General features: G+C 42.7%; 1 protein-coding gene across 1 annotated transcript in view; it reads left to right on the top strand.

The window, feature by feature from the left end:
* Positions 1 to 460: 460 nt before the first annotated feature.
* LOC110526392 (copine-7) overlaps positions 461 to 26,230 on the top strand; it is a 41,960-nt gene continuing 16,190 nt past the window's right edge. The window contains exons 1-11 of the mRNA XM_021607339.3: positions 461 to 601; positions 2,311 to 2,950; positions 12,723 to 12,905; positions 13,168 to 13,242; positions 17,303 to 17,377; positions 22,022 to 22,105; positions 22,201 to 22,290; positions 22,444 to 22,542; positions 22,753 to 22,839; positions 23,533 to 23,592; positions 24,709 to 24,842. Of these exons, the coding sequence (XP_021463014.2) occupies positions 2,777 to 2,950; positions 12,723 to 12,905; positions 13,168 to 13,242; positions 17,303 to 17,377; positions 22,022 to 22,105; positions 22,201 to 22,290; positions 22,444 to 22,542; positions 22,753 to 22,839; positions 23,533 to 23,592; positions 24,709 to 24,842 (1,061 nt within the window). The 5' untranslated portion in view covers positions 461 to 601; positions 2,311 to 2,776. The remainder of the gene's footprint in view (positions 602 to 2,310; positions 2,951 to 12,722; positions 12,906 to 13,167; positions 13,243 to 17,302; positions 17,378 to 22,021; positions 22,106 to 22,200; positions 22,291 to 22,443; positions 22,543 to 22,752; positions 22,840 to 23,532; positions 23,593 to 24,708; positions 24,843 to 26,230) is intronic.

Here is a 26,230-nt window from a genome sequence, read left to right on the forward strand (position 1 = left end):
TTTTGCCTTTGAGCTGAGCAGATATGATCTGGCAACAAGGTACTGTGCAGTGTTTGATATGCAGCGACAAGCCAGTAATACAAATGCAAGCCATTGGAATTTCTTGTGGGGGGGAAAGCCTCACATTGTATGTGGACAGTATAATATGTAGCCCATTAGTGTTGAGGAAAACAACATTTGTGGTTGTATATTTGTAATCTGTATGCTTTTAATTGTCTGTTGGTCACTGTATTTTATTTGATCAATAGCAGATTAAATAAAAAGGCTAATCAACAAATGCATAAATGCTCTGGTGGTCAATTTTAGCTAAGGCTCATGTGAAAATGAGCAGAAAGGTGAGATAATTAGTGTGGAACAGCCGCCAAGAGAGTGTTCTTGTATCGCTATTGTGAACCGCTGTCGCACCTCTACGTCTCCCCCTAGCGGATTCTGGTGACATTGCGAGCTTTATCGGTGTCGTTTGGCAGATCCACTCCCTCGCTCTGCTATCACACACCCCTTGCTTCTACCACTTTCCCTCCACTGTTCCTGAGTTTCGGAAAATCAAGCAGTGTGTTGAAGGAAAGGTAACAACAAGTGTAAGTTCAGGGGACCACGTCAGGTAGGAACAAGCAGCAAGTGTTTGGATGTATTATTTTGAAGCATGTGATGCAAGTTTCTGAATGATTGAGGTAATCGAACAAAATAATGTTATTGCAGAGTATTTTTGGAATAGTATACGTTCATGTTGTATTGTTATATCATTCATTGTGAAATGCTTGGATTCATTTAGGGGTTGTGGAGCTGCATTGATAAACGACCAGTTAAGCCAGTAATGTAGATCAGTTTATATATATTATGTGACGATAATTGAATGAATAAGGCAGTCGCGCTTCTCTCTGTCACCCTCAACAAATCATGCTATAGTTATCGTAGGAAATAATTTAGGTTGAGACCAAAGTTGAGAACAAAATCTGTATGAGTTGCTTAGTTGGATAGAAATCATGGCAATTACAATTGGACAAGTCTTGAGTAGTCATTTACCAAGCTTAGCTGTCTATAACTGACTCTCTACCAGATATAAGACCGATATATACTAGATAGACACAGTATATATGAAATTCACGTGCTACGCCCGGTTTAACATGACCAGGGAGGGGTGTGTGCCCATGCAATTGTTGGTTCATTGGTCAGACAACAGGCTGGAGATATATTGCTGTTCAATAATAGGTTATGAGAATCTCATCTCCACATTTTATTTTTTATCTGTAACATTTATAGATCAGCACTCTTATTTTTGGCATTTATGTTCCACCATCATATTATATGTCATTGCAATATATTACAACAAATATAAGAACATGGAACCAACTGAACGTTACAAGTGTTGGGCAGATTATTTCGAACTAATTACAACTCTCGGTTATTGGTTGTTTTATAGTAGCCAATAATCTCAATATGTGTTCTATTTTATGAGTCATATGAACCCTTATCATTTGTTCTTATTGTTTCTAACTACCTCGTCAAACACTTATGATTGCTGCCAAGGGCGCCTGATCTAATGTAACATAATTGCTTCAACCGAGCCTCACCCCACTGGAGAGCAGCAGCTGAATGACTGAAGGTCGCTGTCCATTAGCGGTGGTGCTGAAATAGGGCAATGTGGACTCTTGCGCCTGGGCAGGCTTTGTCAATATTATAATTTTTTACTGAGTAGTAATTCACCTGTTATTATTCAATCACCTTCATAGCCTACCTCATATGCAAACTTCTTCTGGTCTGAACTTGGATTCTGCTACTATTTATTTGGGTATCTGTAATTTGCCCCTTTAAGATTAGGATGATGGTAAGGTTCAATAACATGTTGTTTGTGGATATATGCTATTTTGCAGATATTTAAAAGCCCAGTGCAGTCAAAAACGTGATTTCCCTGTGTTTTATATATATATATTCACACTATGTTGGAATAATACTGTGACATTTTGAAAATGATTATGCCATTTTAGTACAAGAGCTGTTTGACAAGACTGCCTGAAATGTCAACCTGTTTTGTTGGGATTGAGTTTTGGCCTGCCTGGTTACATCACCAGGTGGTAATTAGCCCAATAAGAAAGACAGTTCCAAACCTCTTTGCCAATAATAATCAAGTTTTCAGTTTTCCCCATTCAGACCACTCCCAGAGTCCTAGCAAAATGATTGCTTGAGAAATTACTTTTGACCATTTTAATTGAAAACAATCACAGTAAGGTACTTTATTGTTAGTCAGAAATGATTTGATAATGAGATAAAAACAGCTGCATTGGACCTTTAATTTGTGTTTTCTTTACATAGGTACAGTACCTGTGTGGAATTTGAAGAGAAGGATGATTGGGAGCACACACTTTTTTAACCTGTTTCTGATGCTCATGGACAACTTTTTCATGAAGAACACATGAAAACACACTTTGGCTGGTCCTGAATCGTAAATGACCCTCCACAGCTTTCTGGTCATCTAATCACGACTCCCCAACCTCCATCCAGCTCGGCCCACCCTGTCTGTTATCTCTGCAGACATTAAATTACACCTGCCTTCATCTCAAATACAGACCTCTGCGAGAACTCTTTTCCCTTTTGTAACATTCACTACCAAGTCCAAGGATCCATTCTTCTCTTCTATGTATCTAACTCTGTGAGATTTCAGTGCCTCGCTCGGTTTGAATCCCTTAGCCATCCCTAGTAGTTCCCATTACTCTGAGCTCTCGGCAGCACCCACCCTCTCTTGCTCCTTACTGGTTGACTCCTTGGGTCCTGAGCCAGGATGAATGACGTCCAGGATGCTACCTCTCCAGGGGCCGCTCTAGGTGGCCCTGTCGCCTGCGTCTCCAAAGTGGAACTGCGCGTCGCCTGCAAGGCCCTGCTGGACCGAGACACATTGAACAAGTCTGACCCATGTGTCATACTCATGGTGCAGAACCAGGGACAGTGGACAGAGGTGAGTACCCCCCATCGCCTGTATGTCCCCAACCTACTGGCCTGGTAAAGTCTTAACTAACATGGTTCGCTCCATAATGTACTGATTGTATGAACAATAAGCAATGGATGTTGATGCTAAAACAACTAAGCCTGTGAAGCGCAAACGCCAGTAATGAGCTGCATAAGTATCTCTATGATGTTGACATGTAACATTGGGTAGTATGACCCCAGTTTATTAAAATAACAATGATTCCGTGTCTGACAGAGTTGGATAGCATGAGGTGAACCAGAGTGAGTGCTTGTTTCTACTGAATGGAAGGCATTGTCACCTAGCAGGATATAGCCGGCACAGTGGGAGGGGCAGCCTCTCTCCCCGCCCTCCATTTCTCCATATCAAAGCTGAGCCATATTTAGAGAAAAAAAGTATTATCTGGAACGGCAGCTTGAAGACAGGAGTGAGATTTAAGGAGTGAGCTGTTTGTGTGAACGTGTCAGACTGAGGATGAAATCTTAATCTTGCTCCCATTATCCCAACAGCTGGGCAGTGCACCAGATCACAGAGAACAAAGTAGAGCCAGGGAGAAGTGACATATCTGGTGCTGGCTTGGTGGTATTGTTGCCATCTTCTTTTCTTTTGAAATTGATTCTGATTTATAGAGTAGCTACCTGAAACTGAATTGAAATTCTCAAACAGATCACCGAGAACATTGTTCATAGGAGGAGGGACGGGGACAGGAAATCTTATTTTCCTTTTCACGCTTCTTCCTCTACTCGCCGTATCTCTTTCTCACTATCTCATTCTAAGTTGCGGATCATAGTTTCTTGTCTGCCTTGGAATTACACTGGTACTCTATCTGTAATATGAGCTGGGGGTGTGTGAGTTATGAATAGCATATTTCCCATGATGCAGTACTCCATTATATATGACTGATATTCTGTATATCTATAAGGCAGTTCGAATAAAGGTGGCTGCCAAAGAAATCCATCCATCTTTGTTCCTTCAGCCCATTGCGTTCCCATTTGAGATGGGATGATTTTTGAATGGATGATTTGAGATGGGATTCCAGCCTGGCACTGTTCCAGCCTGGTACTATTTTGAACAGAAATGCAATGGTTCATTGGATCAGTCTAAAACGTTGCCATCTCAGTCTAAAACTCAGTCCTACACTGCTGCCAGAATCTAAACTGTGCCTAGATTCCTAAGTCATATATTGGCCTTTCTCTTGCATTTCAAAGATTGAAAAAAGAAAAAGAAAGAAAACATGTTTTTTCTTTGTAGTATATTTGACCAGCTCTAATGTGTTATATTCTCCTACATTAATTTCACATTTCCACAAATTTCAAAGTGTTTCCTTTCAAATGGTATCAAGAATATGCATATCCTTGCTTCAGGTCCGGAGCTACAGGCAGTTAGATTTGGGTATGTAATTTTAGGCTAAAAAAATGTTTAAAAAGGGTCCGATCCTTAAGAGGGAAGCCCTGTTCTTCCATAACATAGACTGACCAGGTGAATCCAGGTGAAAGCAATGATCCCTTATTGATGTCACTCGTTAAATCCACTTCAATCAGTGTAGATGAAGGGGAGGAGACGGGTTAAAGACAATTGAGACATGGATTGTGTATGTGTGCCATTCAGAGGGTGAATGGGCAAGACAAAATATTTAAGTGCCTTTGAACGGGGTATGGTACTGCAATGCTGCTGGGTTTTTTACGCTCAACAGTTGCCCATGTGTATCAAGAATGGTCCACCACCCCAAAGGACATCCAGCCAACTTAACACAACTTTGGGAAGCATTGGAGTCAACATGGGCCAACATCCTTGTGAATTTGATTTATTTATCCTTATTTTACCAAGGTCTCTTTTAAAGATGACATAAATGACAGAAAATAGACATTAATATAAATATATAATATATAATATAAAGACAAAATGCCGAAAGAAAAACCCAGTCATAAAAAAAACACATACATCAGTAATACGGTCCTCAATCAGCTTTCTGAATCGCCCTAGAGGCACCAGAACATCACATTCATCAGTAATACGGTCCTCAATCAGCTTTCTGAATCGCCCTAGAGGCACCAGAACATCACATTCATCAGTAATACGGTCCTCAATCAGCTTTCTGAATCGCCCTAGAGGCACCAGAACATCACATTCATCAGTAATACGGTCCTCAATCAGCTTTCTGAATCGCCCTAGAGGCACCAGAACATCACATTCATCAGTAATACGGTCCTCAATCAGCTTTCTGAATCGCCCTAGAGGCACCAGAACATCACATTCATCAGTTATACGGTCCTCTATCAGCTTTCTGAATCGCCCTAGAGGCACCAGAACATCACATTCATCAGTAATACGGTCCTCAATCAGCTTTCTGAATCGCCCTAGAGGCACCAGAACATCACATTCATCAGTAATACGGTCCTCAATCAGCTTTCTGAATCGCCCTAGAGGCACCAGAACATCACATTCATCAGTAATACGGTCCTCAATCAGCTTTTTGAATCGCCCTAGAGGCACCAAAACATCACATTTAACAACATTTTGAAGATTGTTCCACAAATAAGGTGCAAGAACTAAAGAACTAAAAGCTGATTTAGCTAAGTCAGTAGAGACCAAAGACATTTCAAGAGTAAACCATCCCTGAGAAACCTTGTAGAGTCCATGCCCTGACAAATTGAGGCTGTTCTGAGGGCAGAAGGGGGTGCAACTCAATATCAGCAAGGTATTCTTAATGTTCTTCATTTTTTTGTACACTCAGTGTATGTTGCAATTAAGCCCCAATGTTTTCGCCTCTCTTCCAGGCATTGCCAGATAATGATTAACAGTGACAATGCCAAATCGTAGTGTGTTGAAATGGGAAGCATTTATTGAGGCCCAGTTAATGTTTATGAATGAGAAATGTGTTCCGAGGCTTTGGCAATAATGACGCTTGGCTGATAGTGTTGAGCACACACTAATCAATTTGTCGCTGTGGTAATGCAATAAAACAACATTTCATGAGGAAATTAACCTGGGTTCTCTGCAAGCTGAGCATTTGAGTAGTTTACATAACTCCCCTAAATTCAGCTTGAGCATTAGGAGGTGATATAATTGATACAACCTAATGCTCCGAATAACCATATCATCCATGTCAGTGGAGAATGCATCTCAAATGGGAACGCAATGGGCTGAAGGTGGGCTGAAGGAACAAAGATGGATTTCTTTGGCAACCATCTATAATTCAAACTGCCTTATAGATATACAGAATATCAGTCATATATGGCAGACTTTCTAATGAGTGAATTCGGCTATTTCAGAGGTATAAAATCATGCACACAGCCATGCAATCTCCATAGACAAACATTGCCAGTCTAATGGCCTTATTGAAGAGCTCAGTGACATTCAATGTGGCATCCTATGACTCATAGGATGCCACCTTTCCAACAGTCAGTTCGTCAAATATCTGCCCTGCTAGAGCTGTCCCGGTCAACTGTAAGTGCTGTTATTGTGAAGTGGAAACTTCACAGCTCAGCCACGATTTGGTAGGCCATACAAGCTCACAGAACGGGACCTTCGAGTGCTGAAGCGTGTAAAGATCGTCTGTCCTCGGTTGACACACTCACTACCAAGTTTCAAACTGCCTCTGGAAGTAACATCAGTACAATAACTGTTCTCTGGGAGTGTCATGAAATGGGTTTCCATAGCTGAGCAGCCGCACACAAGCGTAAGATCACCATGTGCAATGCCAGCGTAGGCTGGAGTGGTGTAAAGCTCGTCGCCATTGGACTCTAGAGCAGTGGAAACACGTTCCCTGGAGTGATGAATCACGCTTCACCATCTGGCAGTCCGATGGACAAATCTGGATTTGGCAGATGCCAGGAGAAAGCTACCTGACCGAATGCATAGTGCCAACTGTAAAGTTTGGTGGAGGAGGAATAATGGTCTATTTTTCATGGTTCATGCTAGGTTCTTTAGTCCATTGAAGGGAAAACTTAATGCTTCAGCATACAATTATATTCAAGACGATTCTATGCTTCCAACTTTGTGGCAACAGTTTGGGGAAGGCCCTTTCCTGTTTCAACATGACAATACCCCCATGCACAAAGCGAGGTCCATACAGAAATGGTTTCTCGAGATCGGTGGGGAAGAACTTGACTTGCCTGCATAGAGCCCTGACCTCAACCCCATTGAACACCTTTGGGATTAATTGGAATGCCCACTGCGAGCCAGGCCTGATCACTCAACATCAGTGCCTGACCTCACTAGCAAGTTCCCAACACGATGTTCCAACATCTAGTGGAAAGCCTTCCCAGAAGAGTGGAGGCTGTTATAGCAGCAGTGTGGGGACCAACTCCATATTATGCCAATGATTTTGGAATGAGATGTTCGACGAGCAGGTGTCCACATACACTGCATGACTAAAAGTATCTTAACCAGAAGCGGTGCGTGGGTAAAATCACTGGGGAAGCCAAGGCAGATAAAAATCCTTATTACAACCTGTGCTGTGATAATTGTGTTGTTCTCTCTATAACCTGTTAGTTTGCTTGCCTTGCAACTGTGATATATAGGCCTATGGCAGAGACAATAAGAAGACACAGTGGCAGGACAAATTCAACCACACCTTTGTTTCACCACAAACCCAGAGAGCAACATCTGTCTGGTGAAGTCCACAGAACATATTGCATGTAACAAACAGTTACATGACCTACAGCATGGTCAAGAAAGTTCATGTTTCTGACATTTTCAGACTACTAAACAACTACAATTTAGAACCACAGAGAGGTACTGCAAGTCGCAAAGAAAACAGGAGCTGCCTCCACTATTCCAGCACCATTTCAACTTCAGCATTTCAACATCATCGAATCACCTATGCATAGTCTAATACAGTGACAACTAAAAGATATCAAAAACGATTTAGTCCAATCCATGTAAGGTACATATGATGTGGCTGTACATGGTTCTGATTTATTTGTGTGTGTGTGTGTGTGTGTGTGTGTGTGTGTGTGTGTGTGTGTGTGTGTGTGTGTGTGTGTGTGTGTGTGTGTGTGTGTGTGTGTGTGAAAGTATTTAATGTTGACCAAGTTGTCTATGACTGTCATACAGTACATTCTTATTTTTTTGTTGTCCTAGTCTACCTGGCTAAAATAATTGGCGCTAGCACAACTTCCTTTCATGGGCAATGTTAGCCTTCTACATTTAGCTACATCTTGAACTTCCATCCTCTCAGTCCAGGGGCACATTGTAGTTTATGGTTGGTTCAGAATTGCCTTTATAGTTATTGGCCAGTACAGAGAACTAAGTAAAACCACAAGTCCAAATCCCTATCTCCATCTAATTTAGGAAAGGGGCAATTTTAGCTAGCTAGCTAGCCACCAGAAGACAACAACAAAACGAGATGCAACAATTCAAGTTGTTTCTATAGATGCCGTATTTCTCTATGATAGGACTGAAGCCAAATCCAGACTGGCTTCCCTTGGCACTTTATTTTGGTACGCCAGGACCATTCACAGTTGAGCTCAATTCTGATTGGCTATTATTTTATACTTTATACTTTTAGACTAAACACTTGCTGGTTTCCCTTGCGTTCAATGCTATGGGCGGCAGCAATATCGTACTCTTTATGACCAGACCACATCAAATAGATGGCCTACACATACAGAGACAGAGGGGCGCTGTTTCTCTCGCTCTGATGCTTTCTCCGGTGAGATACATTCAGCCTCTTGCGAATTGAAGGTCAATTATGAAAACACATAGAGACGAAAGATGCATTATTTTATGTTTTTTTCTTGGTAAATTATTTGGGAAAGCCTGGCTTCCTTTGGCATCCATCAATACATGCCACTGATCTTAACCATATCAGTGCTGTTGATATACAGTGGCTGAAGTCACTTCATGGTTTTACTACAGATAGAATTCAGCAAAACAGAGAGCTGTGTCGAGATAGTTGGGCTGGGGAAGAGGCCTTTGAATGAACACTCCCTTGGGATATGATGTCTTGTACTACTCTGTATTTGAGTCTTTGGTGGCCCACTCCTTTGCTCTCATCCATCTGAACAGGGAAGCAACATTGTCATGCAAATAATTAGCTCATCCTGCCGAAGGCTGAGAGAGAGCGGGTAGCTAAATCCACACAGATCTCGCTTCTCTCTCTCCTGCCGAACGACTGCAGCACATTATTTATACATTTTATTCAATATTCTGCCCATATGAATGAATGTATATACAATATCCTGCCACCAGCCAGCCGTCGTTCCCCAGCCAATCACGCACATGTGGCGGGTGTGTGTTGCAGCGGTGCTTCCATGGACACAAGGGAACAAAAAAAAACTCATACATTTTTAGTTGAAGATGGGATTATACTTATTTTATAAAAGTTAGGTATCAAGAAATCGACTCACATTTTTCCTCTCTGAATCCCCCTCCACCTGTAGCGGTTTTGCATTCTGGTGTTTGTCACTGATACCACCTTCCCTGTATGAAAATGAGTTAATGAGAGTCCTCTGTTCTCAGTTGGGTAAAAAACATGGTCAAATCATGACATCAGTTGACATCTTGACATCTTGACATCTTCAGGTCGGGAAGTCGTAGCTCTAGAAAGATGCCCGAGTTTCCGACTTGGAATACCGAGTTGGATGACCGTTCAAAAAGATTTATCCCAGTTGGAGCTAGTTTTTTTTCTGGAGTTCACAGTTGTTTTGAACACGGCATTACACCCCTACTCTTACGATAAGTGCCAAGGAGTTTTTTTATGCCCACAGAGAGTCAGGACACCCATTTTAAAATCTCATCTGAAAGACCCTACTCAGTGCAATGTCCCCTTCACTGCCCTGGGGCATAGATCCCTACAGTGAGGGTGTCATAATACCCATAAAACCTAGCGGTCAAACAGGGAAGTGGTTCATTTTTCCACCAGACATTTTTCCCGTAGGGAATTTTAGAATAAGGGCTGTGTAGTATAGGCTTACCCTGGGGTGACTTTTTGATAACCATGTAAATCTCTCTCAGACAAGGTGACTTATCAATATAGTTAGTCTCTATTTACTCTCAGATTCGAAAATCCTAATTAGCATGAAAGTAGACGTAATGCAAGACTACAAATACAAGCTCCTGCACATCATCTCTAGCTGACACCTTTGCTAACAGGTATTGTGTCAATTTAAAACTTGCCCAAGACAGTTCACAGAATTGTCAATTTAAAGACATTTTGCTAAGTTATTAATTCCTAAATTTAGCTAACATTAGATATGTGTTTCTTATTTAACCAGGCAAGTCAGTTAAGAACAAATTCTTATTTACAATGACGACCTACCCCTGCCAAACCCTCACGACACTGGGCCAATTGTGCGTCACCTTATGGGACTTCCGATCACGGCCGGTTGTGATACAGCCCAGGATCGTACCCGGGTCTGTAGTGACACCTCTAGTACTGCGATGCAGTGCCTGAGACCGCTGCACCACCCCAAATGATTCTTACATTTACCTCGATCTCGGTCTCGTCCAGATCATCATTGCAGTTGTAGTATTTTATGATAGCCACATTAGCAGCTAAATAGCATTTCATTTTGTGGAGGTAAATACAGGCAAATATATTGATAAAAGTCACCTTGTCCATTTACACGGTTATCAAAACTTCTCGCCAGGGTAATCCTACACCAGACACAGCCCTTATTTCAAGTATTTCTAAAATCACCTATGGGAAAAACAATTGGAACCATTTTCTTGTTTGTCCGCTAGGCTTTACAACTCATACTGTGGTACTCTATTGGGAGCTCCTTTGGCCAGAGTGCCCCCTACTGGCCCTCCAACCTCACTTCCAGCAGCATCTGGTCTCCCATTCAGGACTGACTCTGCTGGCAAGTGGGAGAGAGTGAGGAGAGAGGGAGCTGACTCCCTGGGACCTCAGAGATCCCTCCATACGTCAGACAGTCACATCTCTGTAGACTTTCCCTACCCCCCCAGATGAATGGGCATCACAGGGGTAGGCATCACACAGACACAGCCCTTCCTCTGTGGCTCTAGGTAGATTTCTTCACACACGGAAATGAACTTGTCCGTGTTCACAAATATGTCCAACCAGATAGCACAGGAAGAGATGGAGAGAGAGAAAGACTGAGAGAGATGGAGAGAGAGAATGAGAGAAACAGTGAGAGGAGACCTAGAGAGTCTAATTAAAACATGTCTCAGCTGTTATCTCCTGAGAAATTAACCACTCGTACTGTTTGCAGGGTCAGTAATGAATAACAAGACAACCCACCCCCATTCCTCAGGTCACCTGTATCAGTATACATAATAACATTGTCTTTAACACTCTTGAGGTGTCGTTAATTAGGACTGGCAGACTAGACACTTTATTCCACAGTGATTGTCAGTGAGAAAAGGTGCATGTTGCTTCTGTTGCTTCTCATCAACCATTGTGAGTGTGTGCATATGTGCATGTGTGTGTGTCTGTGTGTGTTCTCGTCAGCTCAAGGCCAACAGCATGAGGCAAAGCAGTAGGATTAACTCCTGAATATCTGAATGTTAACGTGGACGTGCATGTGTGTACTATAGTGTGCCATGTATGTTCATGGAGTTTGGTGTGTGGGGCCCATGTTGACTCTGACTTTAGAGAGCTTTGACAGAGCTGCTGATCAGGGAGCTTCATTCTTGATTTGCGCTCTATGGACAGGTGGGATTTGGCTCTGCTATGGTAAGGTTGTTAGCGAGATTGATGGCTAGGCCTGTATTGAGATTGATGGCAATCTCTAGACTATTTCTTTTTTAGATCAAACTATGGAGATTATGTCAATTTGCCTATCATATTTAACTATCTGTGTTTGACGACTTTCTGACTTTATCGTCTGTTTTACCATCACAACTTTTTCCTCAAATGAAAAGAAATGGAAAATGAGTAAAACATTTATGGCATTTTAAATTTCTACCAGATGCCTTAGGCTTGAATTATTTTTCAATATGCCTTTTCAATACCTCCAGTTTGAAATCCATTGATTCACTTAAACCATGGTTCAAACACAGCTTTTTAGGTCACTTTAATTTACTGATAGCATCTTTAGGGGGAACATACGCTTTTGATGATGAGTTGACTCCACTCAGAATACCTAGCTTGGAGAAAAATGACCAATCATTTATCTGGTACTGGACATAATTGGATGCTGGATGCTACTGGATGGGACATCATTTGTCTGGGTGCTAGATGGGTACACTCTGGCTGCGTTTACATAGGCAGACAAATTCTGATATTTTACCCAATTATTGGCAAAAGAGCTGATCTGATTGGTCAAAGATCAGAATCGGGCTGCCTGCGTAAACGCAGCCTCTGTGCTCCACTGAAAGCAGGTGGCAATGTGGAGAGTTCAGGCATGAACCAGGTGTATTAGATAAACAGGTGTATGTCCAAGCATGGCAATGGATGAGCTGTGTGTTTGCTGAGCTCTCAGCCCTCAGTCCACTAAAATCCTCTCTGCTGTCACTGTCTGAACAAGATCTTCACAAGATTTACATTTTGGTCTAATCAACAGGAAAACAAACAAGAACGCCAACAGTGGCTGTAGCGGTGATCCAGGTGCAGATGGGTATTTGGCTGTAGTTCCTGCATTCCCATGTGCCCATTAATGCATCATCATGTCCCATACATTAATTAGCATTGCAAATGAACTGATACAATGTACATTGCATATAAAACTGCACTTTTCATTTTTAATTGGTAGGAAGCTCTCATTAGAGAGTTGAGTTGGAGGTCCGAGTTTCTCCAGTAATATCCAACAACGTGTCCACATTCTAACCTTTTTCTCCCCTCTTGTCGCTTCAGCTTGACAGGACAGAGGTGATCAAGAGCAACCTGCACCCGGTCTTTGCCAAGGTCTTCACCCTGGACTACTACTTTGAGGAAGTGCAGAAGCTGCGGTTCGAGGTCTACGACATCCATGGCACCCACAGTATTGGCACCCGCGACGACGACTTCCTGGGCGGAGTGGAGTGTACGCTCGGCCAGGTCCTGTACTGAAAGTCTGACCCTTCCACTCAGTTATCCAATGTACCATTTCTTATGTCTAATCAAATCACTCACCACACATAAACTGAATGGAACAGTGTGCCGAGTTGCTGCTCACCAACAACAGAGGTCAGAGGGTAAAGGTTAGAGGTCACCAGTCCTCGTCACACTGCTCTCAAACTGCTTTCGTACTAATTGTCCGGTAATACTTCTCCCTGCTTCACTAGTCACCAGTCCTTCATAGTTTTCCTGTGTTCCACAGATTGTAGCCCAGAAGAAGATGGTGAAGCCTTTATTCCTAAAGTATGCGAAGTACGCTGGGAAATCCACCATCACGGTAGGTTCCCCCTATTCATCACCCTATTGATCTCGCTCACCATTGGCTCAATGTTGCAGTAACAGTGGCAAGCAAAATCAAATGCAATGACTTGTTAAATCAATTCAAGCAAGTAGATGATGTGAATCCTGTGATGTAAGGATGCTTCTCTGTACAAAGAATCATGACTCATATACAATATCTGTCATGACAACGAGAGGGGGACGTTAAAGCACAGAGTGTTGTTTCAGTTGGATGGTCTCAACACCATCTGCCAGGCCAACATTACATTGCCATACAAAAGGGAACAACACAGAGAAACTGTGTTTAACAAGCCTGCAAATCTGACCTTTAGTAGAGTGGGAGGAAGAGTCAGCATTCCTCACTGCTCCTGTTAAGTCAGAGGTGCAGAGTCTGTGATCTCTGTGCCTTCTTATACTGCAGAGATGAGAGGAGAAAAGAGAAGGAGTTTTAACCAAGGAGTGAATCCGATGTCAACAACAGACCTTTGGCCTTATTGAGACCTATCTTTATTGATTTTACCCTAACAAACTACGCATAAATTGCCCTTGGAGAGAAGGGCTGAGAATGAGTTGCTTGTGATGGAAATGGCCAAAGTACAGATGAAATTTGAGGATCTTTCCCTCCGGGCTAGTGTTGCCATTATGGCCATTGATTGGGTGCGATCACATGACGGCAGCTTGCTGGGAGGCGGTTTTGGGGGATATAATGGGTTTGTTTAAGCACGTCCTGTAGCAGTGTGGGCTTAATGCATTCTAGTGAATTAGCGCTAACCTGTGTCATGGTGTTTCTGAAAATGGCTTTTCCTGATATGATAATGGACCTGGGCTTTGTTAGGTCTGTCCGTGAGATGGATCCCAATGACATGGCGTCTGCCTGGAATGTGCCTGCAGGCTAATCTGGAAGGTGGCAGAACAACAGTCAACTGTTTTTGTTTTGTGTGAAAAATCCCTCCCCAGTCTTTGTAACACATCTCTCAGATATGCATATGGGGACATGGGATGTGGAGAACAGTTGATAAAATGGTAGGGATTAAGTTACCGTTGTATGCCGTTAGTCAACAGATGTTGTTCATTATTGTAGTAGTCGTGCATTTTAACACAGATAAAGTCCTGTTAGATAGACAGCACTTGATTCACTGGCTTACCGGCGTATAATTACACTTATTTAGGAGATGAGGGGCAGTAAAGGGCCAATACAATTTGTCCTAATGTGTTGAGATGACTTGTAACCTTCTAATTGTTCGTCAGGAGTGGTTCTGAAGGTGAGCAGCACTCACTGTAATGGGCTCATTGTAGTGATCTGGAACTCTTTGGGCTCTGACCACACCATTAGCTATGCAACACTGTGTCACCTTTTAGTGTCTCCTTTTAGAGTGCTCCCTTCTCCCTAAGTTCCTCTCCCCTCTCATCTCTCCTTTCTCCCCTCTCCCCTCTCATCTCTCCCCTCTCATCTCTCCTTTCTCCCCTCTCCCCTCTCCCCTCTCATCTCTCCATTCAATTCAAATGGGCTTCATTGGCATGGGAAACTTGTTTACATTGCCAAAGCAAGTGAAATAAACAATAAACAAAAGTGAGAAGACACAAAACAACATTAACCAAAAACGATTAGAATTTAACTGAAAATATTGAACTCAAAAAGGTTTAAAAAAGATAGACATTTAAAGTGTTATGTACAGTGTTTTAGCAATGTGCAAATAGTTGTAGCATGAATAGTAGGGGAAGATAAATAAACAGATAAATATTGGTGGTATTTACCATGTTGTTTGTGCTCCACTGGTTGCCCTGTTTTCATGGCAATGGGCCACAAATGTTGCTGATGTGACTGCACACTGCAGTATTTCACCTAACAGATATGGGAGTATATCAATGTGTGATTTGTTTTCAAATTATTTGTGGGTCTGTGTGATATGTGGGAGATATGTATTTCTAATGTGGTCATATGTTTGGCAGAATGTTGGGAAGTGCAGCTCAGTTTCCACTTCATTTTGTGAGTAATGGGAACATAGCCTGTCTTCTCTCGAGAGCCAGGTCTGCCTATGGTGGCCTTTCTCAATAGCAAGGCTATGAGTCTTTACATTGTCAAGGATTTTCTTAATTTTGGGTCAGTCACAGTAGTCAGGTATTTTGCCACTGTGTACTCACTGTTTAGGGACTGATAGCATTACAATTTGCTCTCTTTTTTGGTCACAGCAAAAGTGTGTCAAATAGTTCTCTTAGTGTGTTCTCATAATTTGGTTGGGTCTGATTGTGTTGCTGTCCTGGGGCTCTGTGGGGTCTGTTTGTGTTTGTGAACAGAACCCCAGAACCAGCTGGATGAGCGGACACTTCTCTAGATTCATCTCTCTGTAGGTGAGGGCTTTGTGGTGGAATGTGTGGTCATCACTTCCTTTTAGGTGGTTATAGAATTTAACAGCTCTGCATGCATTGTTTGGGGCTTTGCGTTGTACACAAAGTATATTTTTTGGCAGAATTCTGTATGTAGAGTCTCAAGTGTGTGTTTGTCCCATATTGTGAATTCTTGTTTGGTGAGTCGACCCCAGACCTCACAACCATAGAGAGTAATGGCTTCTATAACTGATTGATGTAGTTTTTGCCAGATCGTAATTGGGATGACTGGTTGTATATTCATTTTGATGGCGTAGAAGGCCCTTCCTGCCTTATCTGTTAGATCCTTCACTGCCTTGTGGAAGGTAACTGTTGTGTTGATGTTTAGGCCGAGGTAGGTATAGTTCTTTGTGTGCTCTAGAGCAACGGTGTCTAGATTTCATTTATATTTGTTGTCCTGGTAACAGGAGCTTTTTTTGGAACACCATTATTTTTCTCTTTACTGAGATTCATGGGGGCCCAAGTTTCACATAATCTGTGCAGAAGATCTAGGTGCTGCTGTTGGGCCCTGCTTGGTTGGGGACAGAAGCACCAGATCATCTGCAAACAGTAGACATTTGATTGAGTCCAGAAGGATGTGGCCGGATGCTGCAGACTGTTCCACTGCCCTCGCCAATTCATTGATATATTGTACACTGATTGTACAAAACATTTCCTGGATAGAGACTGACCAGGTGAAAGGTATGATCACTTATTGATGTCACTTGTTAAGTCCTCTCCAATCAGTGTAGATGAAGGGCAGGAGACAGGTTAAAGAAGGATTTTGAAGCCTTGAGACAATTAAGACATTGACTGTGTATGTGTGCCATATATAGGGTAAATGGGAAAGACAAAATATTTAAGTGACTTTGAAAGGGATATGGTAGTAAGTGCCAGGTGCACCGGTTTGAGTGAACTACAACACTGATGGGTTTGTCATGCTCAACAGTTTCCTCTGTGTATCAAGAATGGTTCAGCCAACTTGACACAACTGTGGGAAGCATTGGAGTCAACATTGGCCAGCAACCCTGTGGAATGCTTTCAACACCTTGTAGAGTCCATGCCCCGATGAATTTAGACTGTTCTGAAGGTAAAATGGAGTGCAACTCAATATTAGGAAGGCATTCCTAATATTTTGTACACTCAGTGTATATGTTGAATAGGGTGGGGCTCAAGCTGCATCCCTGTCTCACCCCATGGCCCTGAGGAAGGAAATCTGTGTGTTTATTAACAATTTTCAACTGAACACTTGTTGTTTGTGTACATGGATTATATGATCTCTCTCTCCCTTTCTCTCCCTCTCTCTCTCCCTCTCTCTCTCTCCCTCTCTCTCCCTCTCTCTCTCTCTCTCTCTCTCTCTCTCTTTCTTTTTCACAAAATGTAGCATGTCTGTAATATTCCTTTAAATATGCAGAATAATACACTTTTTAGCTATTAGTGCATTCCTTTTGGGGGCCAACCAAACAGTCTTGTGGTCTAACTTTGGACCCAGCTGCCATGCAGTCGTTTGGCCAGCTCTGCATTACAGTAATGGGACCACATCCGTTTCTGGGCTTGAGTGAGCTTTCTGTTGAAGTTTTAAAATAATAACACTCTTGGTCCTGTCCACATGTCATACAACAGGCTGTCTGCCTGCGGAAAATAAAATATTCTCATTGGCAAAAATGGGACTTACTAAAAAAAACTTTTTTCAGGTACACGCTGAAGAAATTTCTGGCAACAATGGATATGTTGAACTGTTCTTCTGTGCCAAGAAACTGGATGATAAGGTAAGGGATTAGGGGCCTTCTCCTGATGGAAATGTCAATATAGTTCATGGGTGAATTTGTGTTTATTGCTGGCTGTTGAACCTCTTTCCTGTAATTGTGATTTCAAGATTGGATCTCTCTTTTTGACATAATCAGTCATTAACAAGACAAAAAAGATATACAATGATGATATGGATTTTCTACACTTATAAATGTAACATTTATTTAGATCCATATGCTTTACACTGTATTTACTGGAGGATATGACATATAGGCATCCAACATACAGTGGGGAGAACAAGTATTTGATACACTGCCGATTTTGCAGGTTTTCCTACTTACAAAGCATGTAGAGGTCTGTAATTTTTATCATAGGTACACTTCAACTGTGAGAGACGGAATCTAAAACAAAAATCAAGAAAATCACATTGTATGATTTTTAAGTAATTAATTTGCATTTTATTGCATGACATAAGTATTTGATACATCAGAAAAGCAGAACTTAATATTTGGTACAAAAACCTTTGTTTGCTATTACAGAGATCATACGTTTCCTGTAGTTCTTGACCAGGTTTGCACACACTGCAGCAGGGATTTTGGCCCACTCCTCCATACAGACCTTCTCCAGATCCTTCAGGTTTCGGGGCTGTCGCTGGGCAATACGGACTTGTAGCTCCCTCCAAAGATTTTCTATTGGGTTCAGGTCTGGAGACTGGCAAGGCCACTCCAGGACCTTGAGATGCTTCTTACGGAGCCACTCCTTAGTTGCCCTGGCTGTGTGTTTCGGGTCGTTGTCATGCTGGAAGACCCAGCCACGACCCATCTTCAATGCTCTTACCGAGGGAAGGAGGTTGTTGGCCAAGATCTAGCATCCTCCCCTCAATACGGTGCAGTCGCCCTGTTCCCTTTGCAGAAAAGCATCCCCAAAGAATGATGTTTCCACCTCCATGCTTCACAGTTGGGATGGTGTTCTTGGGGTTGTACTCATCCTTCTTCTTCCTCCAAACACGGCGAGTGGAGTTTAGACCAAAAAGCTTTTTGTCTCATCAGACCACATATCCTTCTCCCATTCCTCCTCTGGATCATCCAGATGGTCATTGGCAAACTTCAAACGGGTCTGGACATGCGCTGGCTTGAGCAGGGGGACCTTGCGTGCGTTGCAGGATTTTAATCCATGACGGCGTTGTGTTACTAATGGTTTTCTTTGAGATTGTGGTCCCAGCTCTCTTAAGGTCATTGACCAGGTCCTGCCGTGTAGTTCTGGGCTGATCCCTCACCTTCCTCATAATCATTGATGCCCCACGAGGTGAGATCTTGCATGGAGCCCCAGTCCGAGGGTGATTGACCGTCAACTTGAACTTCTTCCATTTTATAATAATTGCGCCAACAGTTGTTGACTTCTCATCAAGCTGCTTGCCTATTGTCCTGTAGCCCATCCCAGCCTTGTGCAGGTCTACAATTGTATCCCTGATGTCCTTACACAGCTCTCTGGTCTTGGCCATTGTGGAGAGGTTGTAGTCTGTTGATTGAGTGTGTGGACAGGTGTCTTTTATACAGGTAACGAGTTCAAACAGGTGCAGTTAATACAGGTAATGAGTGGAGAACAGGAGGGCTTCTTAAAGAAAAACTAACAGGTCTGTGAGAGCCGGAATTCTTACTGGTTGGTAGGTGATCAAATACTTATGTCATGCAATAAAATGCAAATTAATTACTTACAAATCATACAATGTGATTTTTTGGATTTTTGTTTTAGATTCCGTCTCTCACAGTTGAAGTGTACCTACGATAAAAATTACAGACCTCTACATGCTTTGTAAGTAGGAAAACCTGCAAAATCGGCAGTGTATCAAATACTTGTTCTCCCCACTGTACATTTCAGCGTTTATTCTATTAAGTCTGAATTGAACTTGGCTTTCTGTAAATGCTGGTTCCCCGTTGAGACAAGCATTGTGAGAATGGTGTGTCATGGACCTTTGACAGATAGCCAGAGGAAGATGAGGGTGAGATCAGTGTGTGCGTGTGTGTGTGCGTGTGCGCGTGTGAGTGTGTGTGTGTGCGGTGTGGTTCTCTGTTTGCGAACAGCCCCTCCACACAAAGCATCCCACAATGGACCACTGGCCCTGAAGCTCTGCAGGTGTCTGTTCTTCCTACAGTAGCAACAAGCCGTACCTGAACACCTCCACACTTACCCTCTCTCTCTCTCCTTGTCTCTCAACTAATATCTCCGCCTTTCTACTTCTATTCCTCCTTTACTCAGCATATCTCTCAGGGTCTTCCTCCTTTTCTCTGCATATCTCTCAAGGTCTTCCTCCCTCACTTTCTCTGCCTCAGGCTAAAACATACTCTTAGTGATTATCTGCAAAATACTGTTTCCCCCCATTTTTTCCTAACATTCCATTTTTTGTCTGTAATTTAGGAATTTATACATTTCAAGTATCCTGGCTCTGAAAGGCTACCCTGTAATATCCAAAGGACATGATCGACCTGTCCTTTTCAACTCTAAATTCCTGTGCCCTAACACAAGATGAGGAAATCAATCCAACATAGGGCTGGCTCTCTGTGCAAAGACAGCACAGAAAGCAGTAGTTTTTCAAGAAATGGCTTGATGGAGAAAAGCTATGGAAAATGCATGGTGAGCTCAGTAAGAGGGAGTTTGTTGTCGGTAGAGCATTTAGGAGGGTTACGAAAGATATTTGGCAGCAGATTTTGGGAGCTGGAGCACTGAGGCACCTACAGTAGAGCTGGCACACCCACACAAGGCTCAAGGCAGAAGGTTCATATCTCAGTCAACAAGACTGGAATAACTCTCTGACATCAATGATCATAGCAGAAATCTTCTTCCTGCCTCTCTATGCTCTCAGAATGCTACCAAGCAAAGGGTGCAATTGGCCTCTGACTCTAAGCAGTGTTGGAGTAAGTTAACAGGGAGTGGAGGTAATGTTTTGTTTAGTGGTTATTCATCAGAGCAGAGCCCAGGCTCCTTTGTAAGGCATGTATTAGAGTTAGCAAGTTACAGTCTTTTTGATTGGCTGATTGGACCTAACCCAGTAGAAATAGGGTCATGATGAGCAATTTCATGTGGAAATAAAAACAGATTTCCAATTGCACTGTTTGTGATTTAGAGACAAACAATAAAGGCTAATGAACTCTTCAGTGTACATTGGAGGCAGGGAAACTTATCAATGGTGGTATGGTGTGCTTTAAAACTTTCTCTTTCCTTTTCTTATTGACATAATTACATTTCAGTTGCCCAACCCTGTCAGCAAACTGCTTTAACTTCCAAAAAGGTTATTTGGCTGTCCCCATAGGAGAACCCTTTTTAGGTTTCAGGTAAAAGCTGTGTAAAGGGTTCTACATGAAACCCCAAACAGTTCTATTTGTAACAAAAATGATTCTAACTGGAACCTAAAAGGGTTATTCAAAGGGTTCTCCTATGGGGAAAGCCGAATAACCCTTTTAGGGCGGGATAAAAATAGTCAGAGAGCTGGAGATGGAGATGGAGGGGGGGGGGGGGGGTGGCCACATGCTCAGGCAGATTAATTACCAGGTTACTATCTTTGTATGGAATCTGTCCGTTCCAATGACTTTGAGGATCCCATTACACTGAGAAATATTACTCCAGTAGACTATGCACATGATCTATACCACTCAAGCTATAAATACTGCCTGCTTCACGGTGGTGATCAGATGATGATGAGGCACTTTAGTATTGTAGTTGATTTACCAGCACAATGGTTGATGGCTCGGACAAAGTACCTTTTCAAAGGTTTGCATTTAAACTTCTTGAATGTTTAACCTTTTGTTTTCAAAGTACTCGAGAAGTGAGATACGTAGAAAATATATATAATTGTAGATGGAAAGAGTTGCTGTGACAACCACAGTATGAGCAACATGGATCAGGCAATGAAATATCACCCATTTATTTCTAATACTGTAATGCCGCCTGAAACGCTATCCAAGGCACTGAACAAACTGCTGGAGGACATTATGGAACTTGTAACATTATGTAACTCAGTAGACCGTGCTGGTCAAAGGTAACTTAATTAATGGTGCTGATTATATAAGTGGTGAGAGCTGTTATTGCTGGACAGGGATTAAATGTTGAATGCACGTCAGTCCACAGTGACGCCACTGGCAAGGGGTTGCCGTGGCAACGATATTGGGGCCTACCTCCCTGGCTGTCCCTGTGGAGCTGTATCAGGCTAATGCAGCGAGAAACGGGGACATTAAATATCTTGTTTTGTGCCCCCCTCTCACTCTCTCACACACTCGTTCTTTCTCCCTCCATTCCTTTCTCTAACACTCTCACACACTTACACTACACGATGTACAGAAATAATGTCTGTTGAGCCCTAAACAATCAATTGACCCAAACAAGCTGTAGTTGCACTCAGCCTTACCTTGAGACTCAATGTAAAATGACTCTTTCACACCCTTTTCCTGATTTGATTTGTTACAGCAGTGAACAATACACCACATGCACAGGCAGGTGACAAGCTGTGTCAAATTTAGCACCAGGAGGACCAAGCTAACATGATGACATCTGTGTGTGTGTGTGATTTCAACAACTTGTTTTGTTATTTGATTGTCTGAGATAAATGACTGTACATTAATGTCTCAACCAGAATTAGTGTTTTATGTTTGATTGGTTTGTGTATTTGGCAGGATCTCTTCAGTAAGTCAGACCCCTTTTTGGAAATATATCGAATTAACGATGATGGGACGGAACAGCTCGTTCACAGAACTGAGGTAATAGACACATTTATTCCTCCTCTCTGTATCTACCTCTCCTTCTCCATGTGTGGTGAAAGTTACTCATGTCTAATGTGCTCTTGCTGTTGCAGGTAATCAAAAACAACCTGAACCCCGTGTGGGAGCCCTTTAAAGTGTCTCTCAGCTCTCTGTGTAGCTGTGATGAGGACAGGAAGCTCAAGGTAAGAAACACAGGAAGTCATAGTGTGATGGTTTAACGTTGCTGCTGTGGTGTTGATGAATGAATGAACGGAACTGGTGAATGAAGTAACTTACTGGTGAATGAACAGTCAATATCAGAGGGTTCTGTCTGTCACTGTCTGGTTGTGTCACAGTGCCTAGTCTGGGATTCTGACTCCAGGGGAAAACACGACTTCATCGGGGAGTTTTATGCCACCTTCCGAGAAATGCAGAAAATTGGCGGTGGAAGCAAGGTCAGTCGAACGGAGAGAGAGTGCTGTCAGTCACTGTGGAATGTTTGATGTGTGTCACGGATGTGTCAATTATCTCTGACAAAGACAGAAACAGGTGAGAGGAACGTCGCGCTGCTCTTCTATGTTCTGCAAGTCGTACCGCAGGTCTGCAGCAGACGTCACGACTCGTAACTGTGTCTCTGTATGTGTTGTCTACCTCTTGTGTTGAAGGTCACATGGGATTGCATGAATCCAAAGTACAAACTGAAGAAAAAGAACTACAAGAACTCTGGGGTGGTCATCCTCAGTGATCTCAAGGTTAGAGCCAACATTTACAGCTCCTGCTCAGCAACTCTCCACTATTGAATACATAGAGAATCATCCCCATCTCTTTGCTATACGGTTCTACTCTCTCAGAACATGTACACATAGTGCTGATGAATTAGTACTGCTCGTTTCAGAAAGGCGATCATCCTCAGTTTACTGTCCACCCCCACAACCCAAATCTGTAAATGACTACATCTGTGGGTGGCTGTCACCGTGCTTTTCCCCCTATGTTTTCAGTTCGCAGGTCTTTTAAAGTGTAGTTGTTTTGGTGTCTCTCAGGCCTATTGCCTCTCATTTGGATGATTTCATTTGGATTCATTAGTTTACTGCGCCCCAGCTCATGTGATTGCTGCTGTGTCTCAGTTTGAATCCTCTGCCGCCCCCACTGGGTGTGTGATCTCTAACTGGCATGGAGAGAACACACTGCACATCACAGAGCTGCTGCCCTCAGACTAAATGAAATCATCACCATTCTCCATGTTCATGCTTACTACATAATACTTGTTTTCTAAACACTGATTGCTACTGAGTAGTGGTTTAATAATAGTTTTAAAATACATACTTTTGTAAATGGAACAGCCATTGGTTAAAACTAGAACTCATCTAAAAACATTGAGTACTCCACCAAGTCCGAACCCCCCAACCTCTGGGGTTTAGTTTAAAAGCTTCCTCTCTGTTCTGCAGCTTCACAGAGTGTATTCCTTCCTCGACTACATCATGGGAGGATGCCAAATCCACTTTACAGTAAGTTGAGCAGCCGATGCATGCACTAGCAGATCATCATCACTTAGCAGCATGGTACAACGCTATGCTAACCTTCAAAACGTGTACGATCCACTGACTGCCTACACATTCTATACATTTTAATGGTTGCTTGCCTTCGTTAAGGTGTTGGAATAGACAATAGGCGTAGTATTTTAACCTGCCTTTTAAATGTAAACCAGTGTTCCATTTCCAGGTTAAGTGCTGTCATCAAGGCCAGTGTTTTGATTAAATGCTACGTTCTCTAAGTGTGAAACATTACATTCTGCATTTTTTAAAACTAATTAAACATTACCCTGCTGACTAGCATTTTCCGTTGTTTCCGGAGAATTCTCTCACTGAAGGCTAGCTCCTTAGAAGGATAACTGAGGCAATAATGAATATTTATTTAGGGGAACGGCTATGTTAGGAGCACTGCTTCATTGTTGCATAGACAGCCTTAGGTATCACCTTCCACAAATTAAGAACACTATAGAAGTCCTTTGATAATGCACTCATGATTAAAAAAAATACCTGCAGAATATTTACATGATAATTTCCCTTTTGAGAAGCTGCAGTTCTCCCTGTGCCCGTATCTTTAGCACTGCTGACGTCAAAGAAGTGAAATATCTCTGTCCCTTTGTCACTCCTTTTTGACATGCCCTCAACGCATCCTGCACACATGTTGGTCGTATAAATTGCTCTGAGAACATCTGCGCAATGACTGGACATAAAAATAGAAATTTAACAGACGGCTTCAGCAATGTTCATTTACGTATCTTAGATATTTATGTTTTCACCATATATTATACAGATTCACTTGCGTAAGCAGTTATGCAATTATGCTTGAGGTCATGATTGCGATGATATTACAGTATTTAAGACCTTGTGAGGGCGCTCCCGGGTTGAAATGTCACTCAATGGCGCAGGCTCCAGACACTTACACAATGGATGTCAATTGATTTGTCATAATCTTCCTCTAATAGAAACACAAGTTTGACAGAGCACTGTACAGCGTAGCCTGCTTCAACACAATCTGCATGGACAGGTAGACCCTAGGTCTAGTGTTTATGGTGTTTGGTTTGTTTACAGTCTTCTATGAATCTGTCATTGCTCTAGGTGGCCATTGACTTCACAGCCTCCAACGGAGACCCACGGAACAGCTGCTCCCTACACTACATCAACCCGTACCAGCCCAATGAGTATCTGAAGGCTTTGATAGCAGTGGGGGAGATCTGTCAGGATTATGACAGGTTAGTCAGCACCACGCCTCTCTGCCCAGCCTTATCTTGATCTCTATCTGTGGGGCTGCTCTCTGTATGTCTATCATTGGGAAATTTAACTTTAACCGAGACAGTGGTTCTTTCTACTCCATCTAATTTCCAGCTATGAGGAGGTAATGGAATTCGTGGAATGCTGAAATAGAATAGAATTCAGAGGATCCTTTTTACTACTCACTGAAGCATGAGTTGGAAAATGAATGACAGAGTTGAACAATTATTACAATGATAAGGCCTCGATTCAATCAGATCGAGTGATAACTCACGTTGTTTTGCCGGTGTTGAAGGTGTAACTGCGGTATGAGCCCGCAAATCGGCAAATGGCTGTTCTTGTGTGTTACAAATCACTCCCTTCCTATTATCCCTACCGCGTTAGAAGTTCAAAACTGCAATAGAAAGTGTGCATGTTTTCATTTTCATTTGGATGGGGATAGGCTATCAGTCTAATCGAGGTGTAGACAATATAACATCACACATTCGAGTGCCTGAACTTGTAATGTGACTGCATGAACTTCTAACACGGCTGCATGGGATTTGTCCCATATAAAGGTGGGTGTGGTTTTGCTGCATCCAATGGCAGTGTCTGAGATAAGGTAACGCAAGGAGCCGCTTGTGGATTTGACACCGCCAAAACAAAAAAAACAGTCATTTTCATGCATTAATTAAATTAAGGTCCACCTGCAATTCTCATGCCCACTGCCGACACTTTCATTAAATCCCTATAGTTCCACCTTACTAGGAGGAAATTAGAGCAAACAAATTGCCTTTACACAGACATTACAAATGCATGAGGAGGCCCTGGGGAAATCTCAGATGAAGTTGCTTGGAGGCAGAATCAGTGTTTGAGATGAGGCTAGTCTGCTTAGATTTACTGCTGCCTCTGCTGTTTCTGCTGCTGTTGTTGGAATGGGCACAAAGCGAAGCAGTAGACAGCAGGTCTTGTTCCATCCGTGGTGGCGGATGCAGCATTTCCTCTGTCCTGTGGTGCTCACTGCACCCTGTGACATCCTATTCTGTCTCAGCCTGGCAAAGACTGCCTGTGCCTGGCGGAGCGGCCAGATCCCCCTCCACGGCTGGCAAGGGATCATTACCCCGATCCAGAGGAGAGGACACCCAGCCTGGCGCAGTGGCACAGCAGGATTAGCAGAGGCAGGGAGGGACAGTAGCAGGATGGGCAGAGACAGGGGTAGAGAGGGACAGAGGGCAGAGGGCAGAGGAGAGGTAACAGCAGAGCCATAGGTAGAAGTGGAGAGATGGCAGAAGAAGGGTGCACAGGGCTCTTAAGGGTTTGGGGAGATAATGGTTTCAATGGCTGGGGAGAGTTGGAGAGACAGTCTGTATTTTTTAATTTGTGTGTGTTG

This window comes from Oncorhynchus mykiss, chromosome 6 (assembly GCF_057628025.1).
Source record: "Oncorhynchus mykiss isolate SJ-2025 chromosome 6, ASM5762802v1, whole genome shotgun sequence".
In the NCBI taxonomy this organism is placed as follows: domain Eukaryota; kingdom Metazoa; phylum Chordata; class Actinopteri; order Salmoniformes; family Salmonidae; genus Oncorhynchus; species Oncorhynchus mykiss.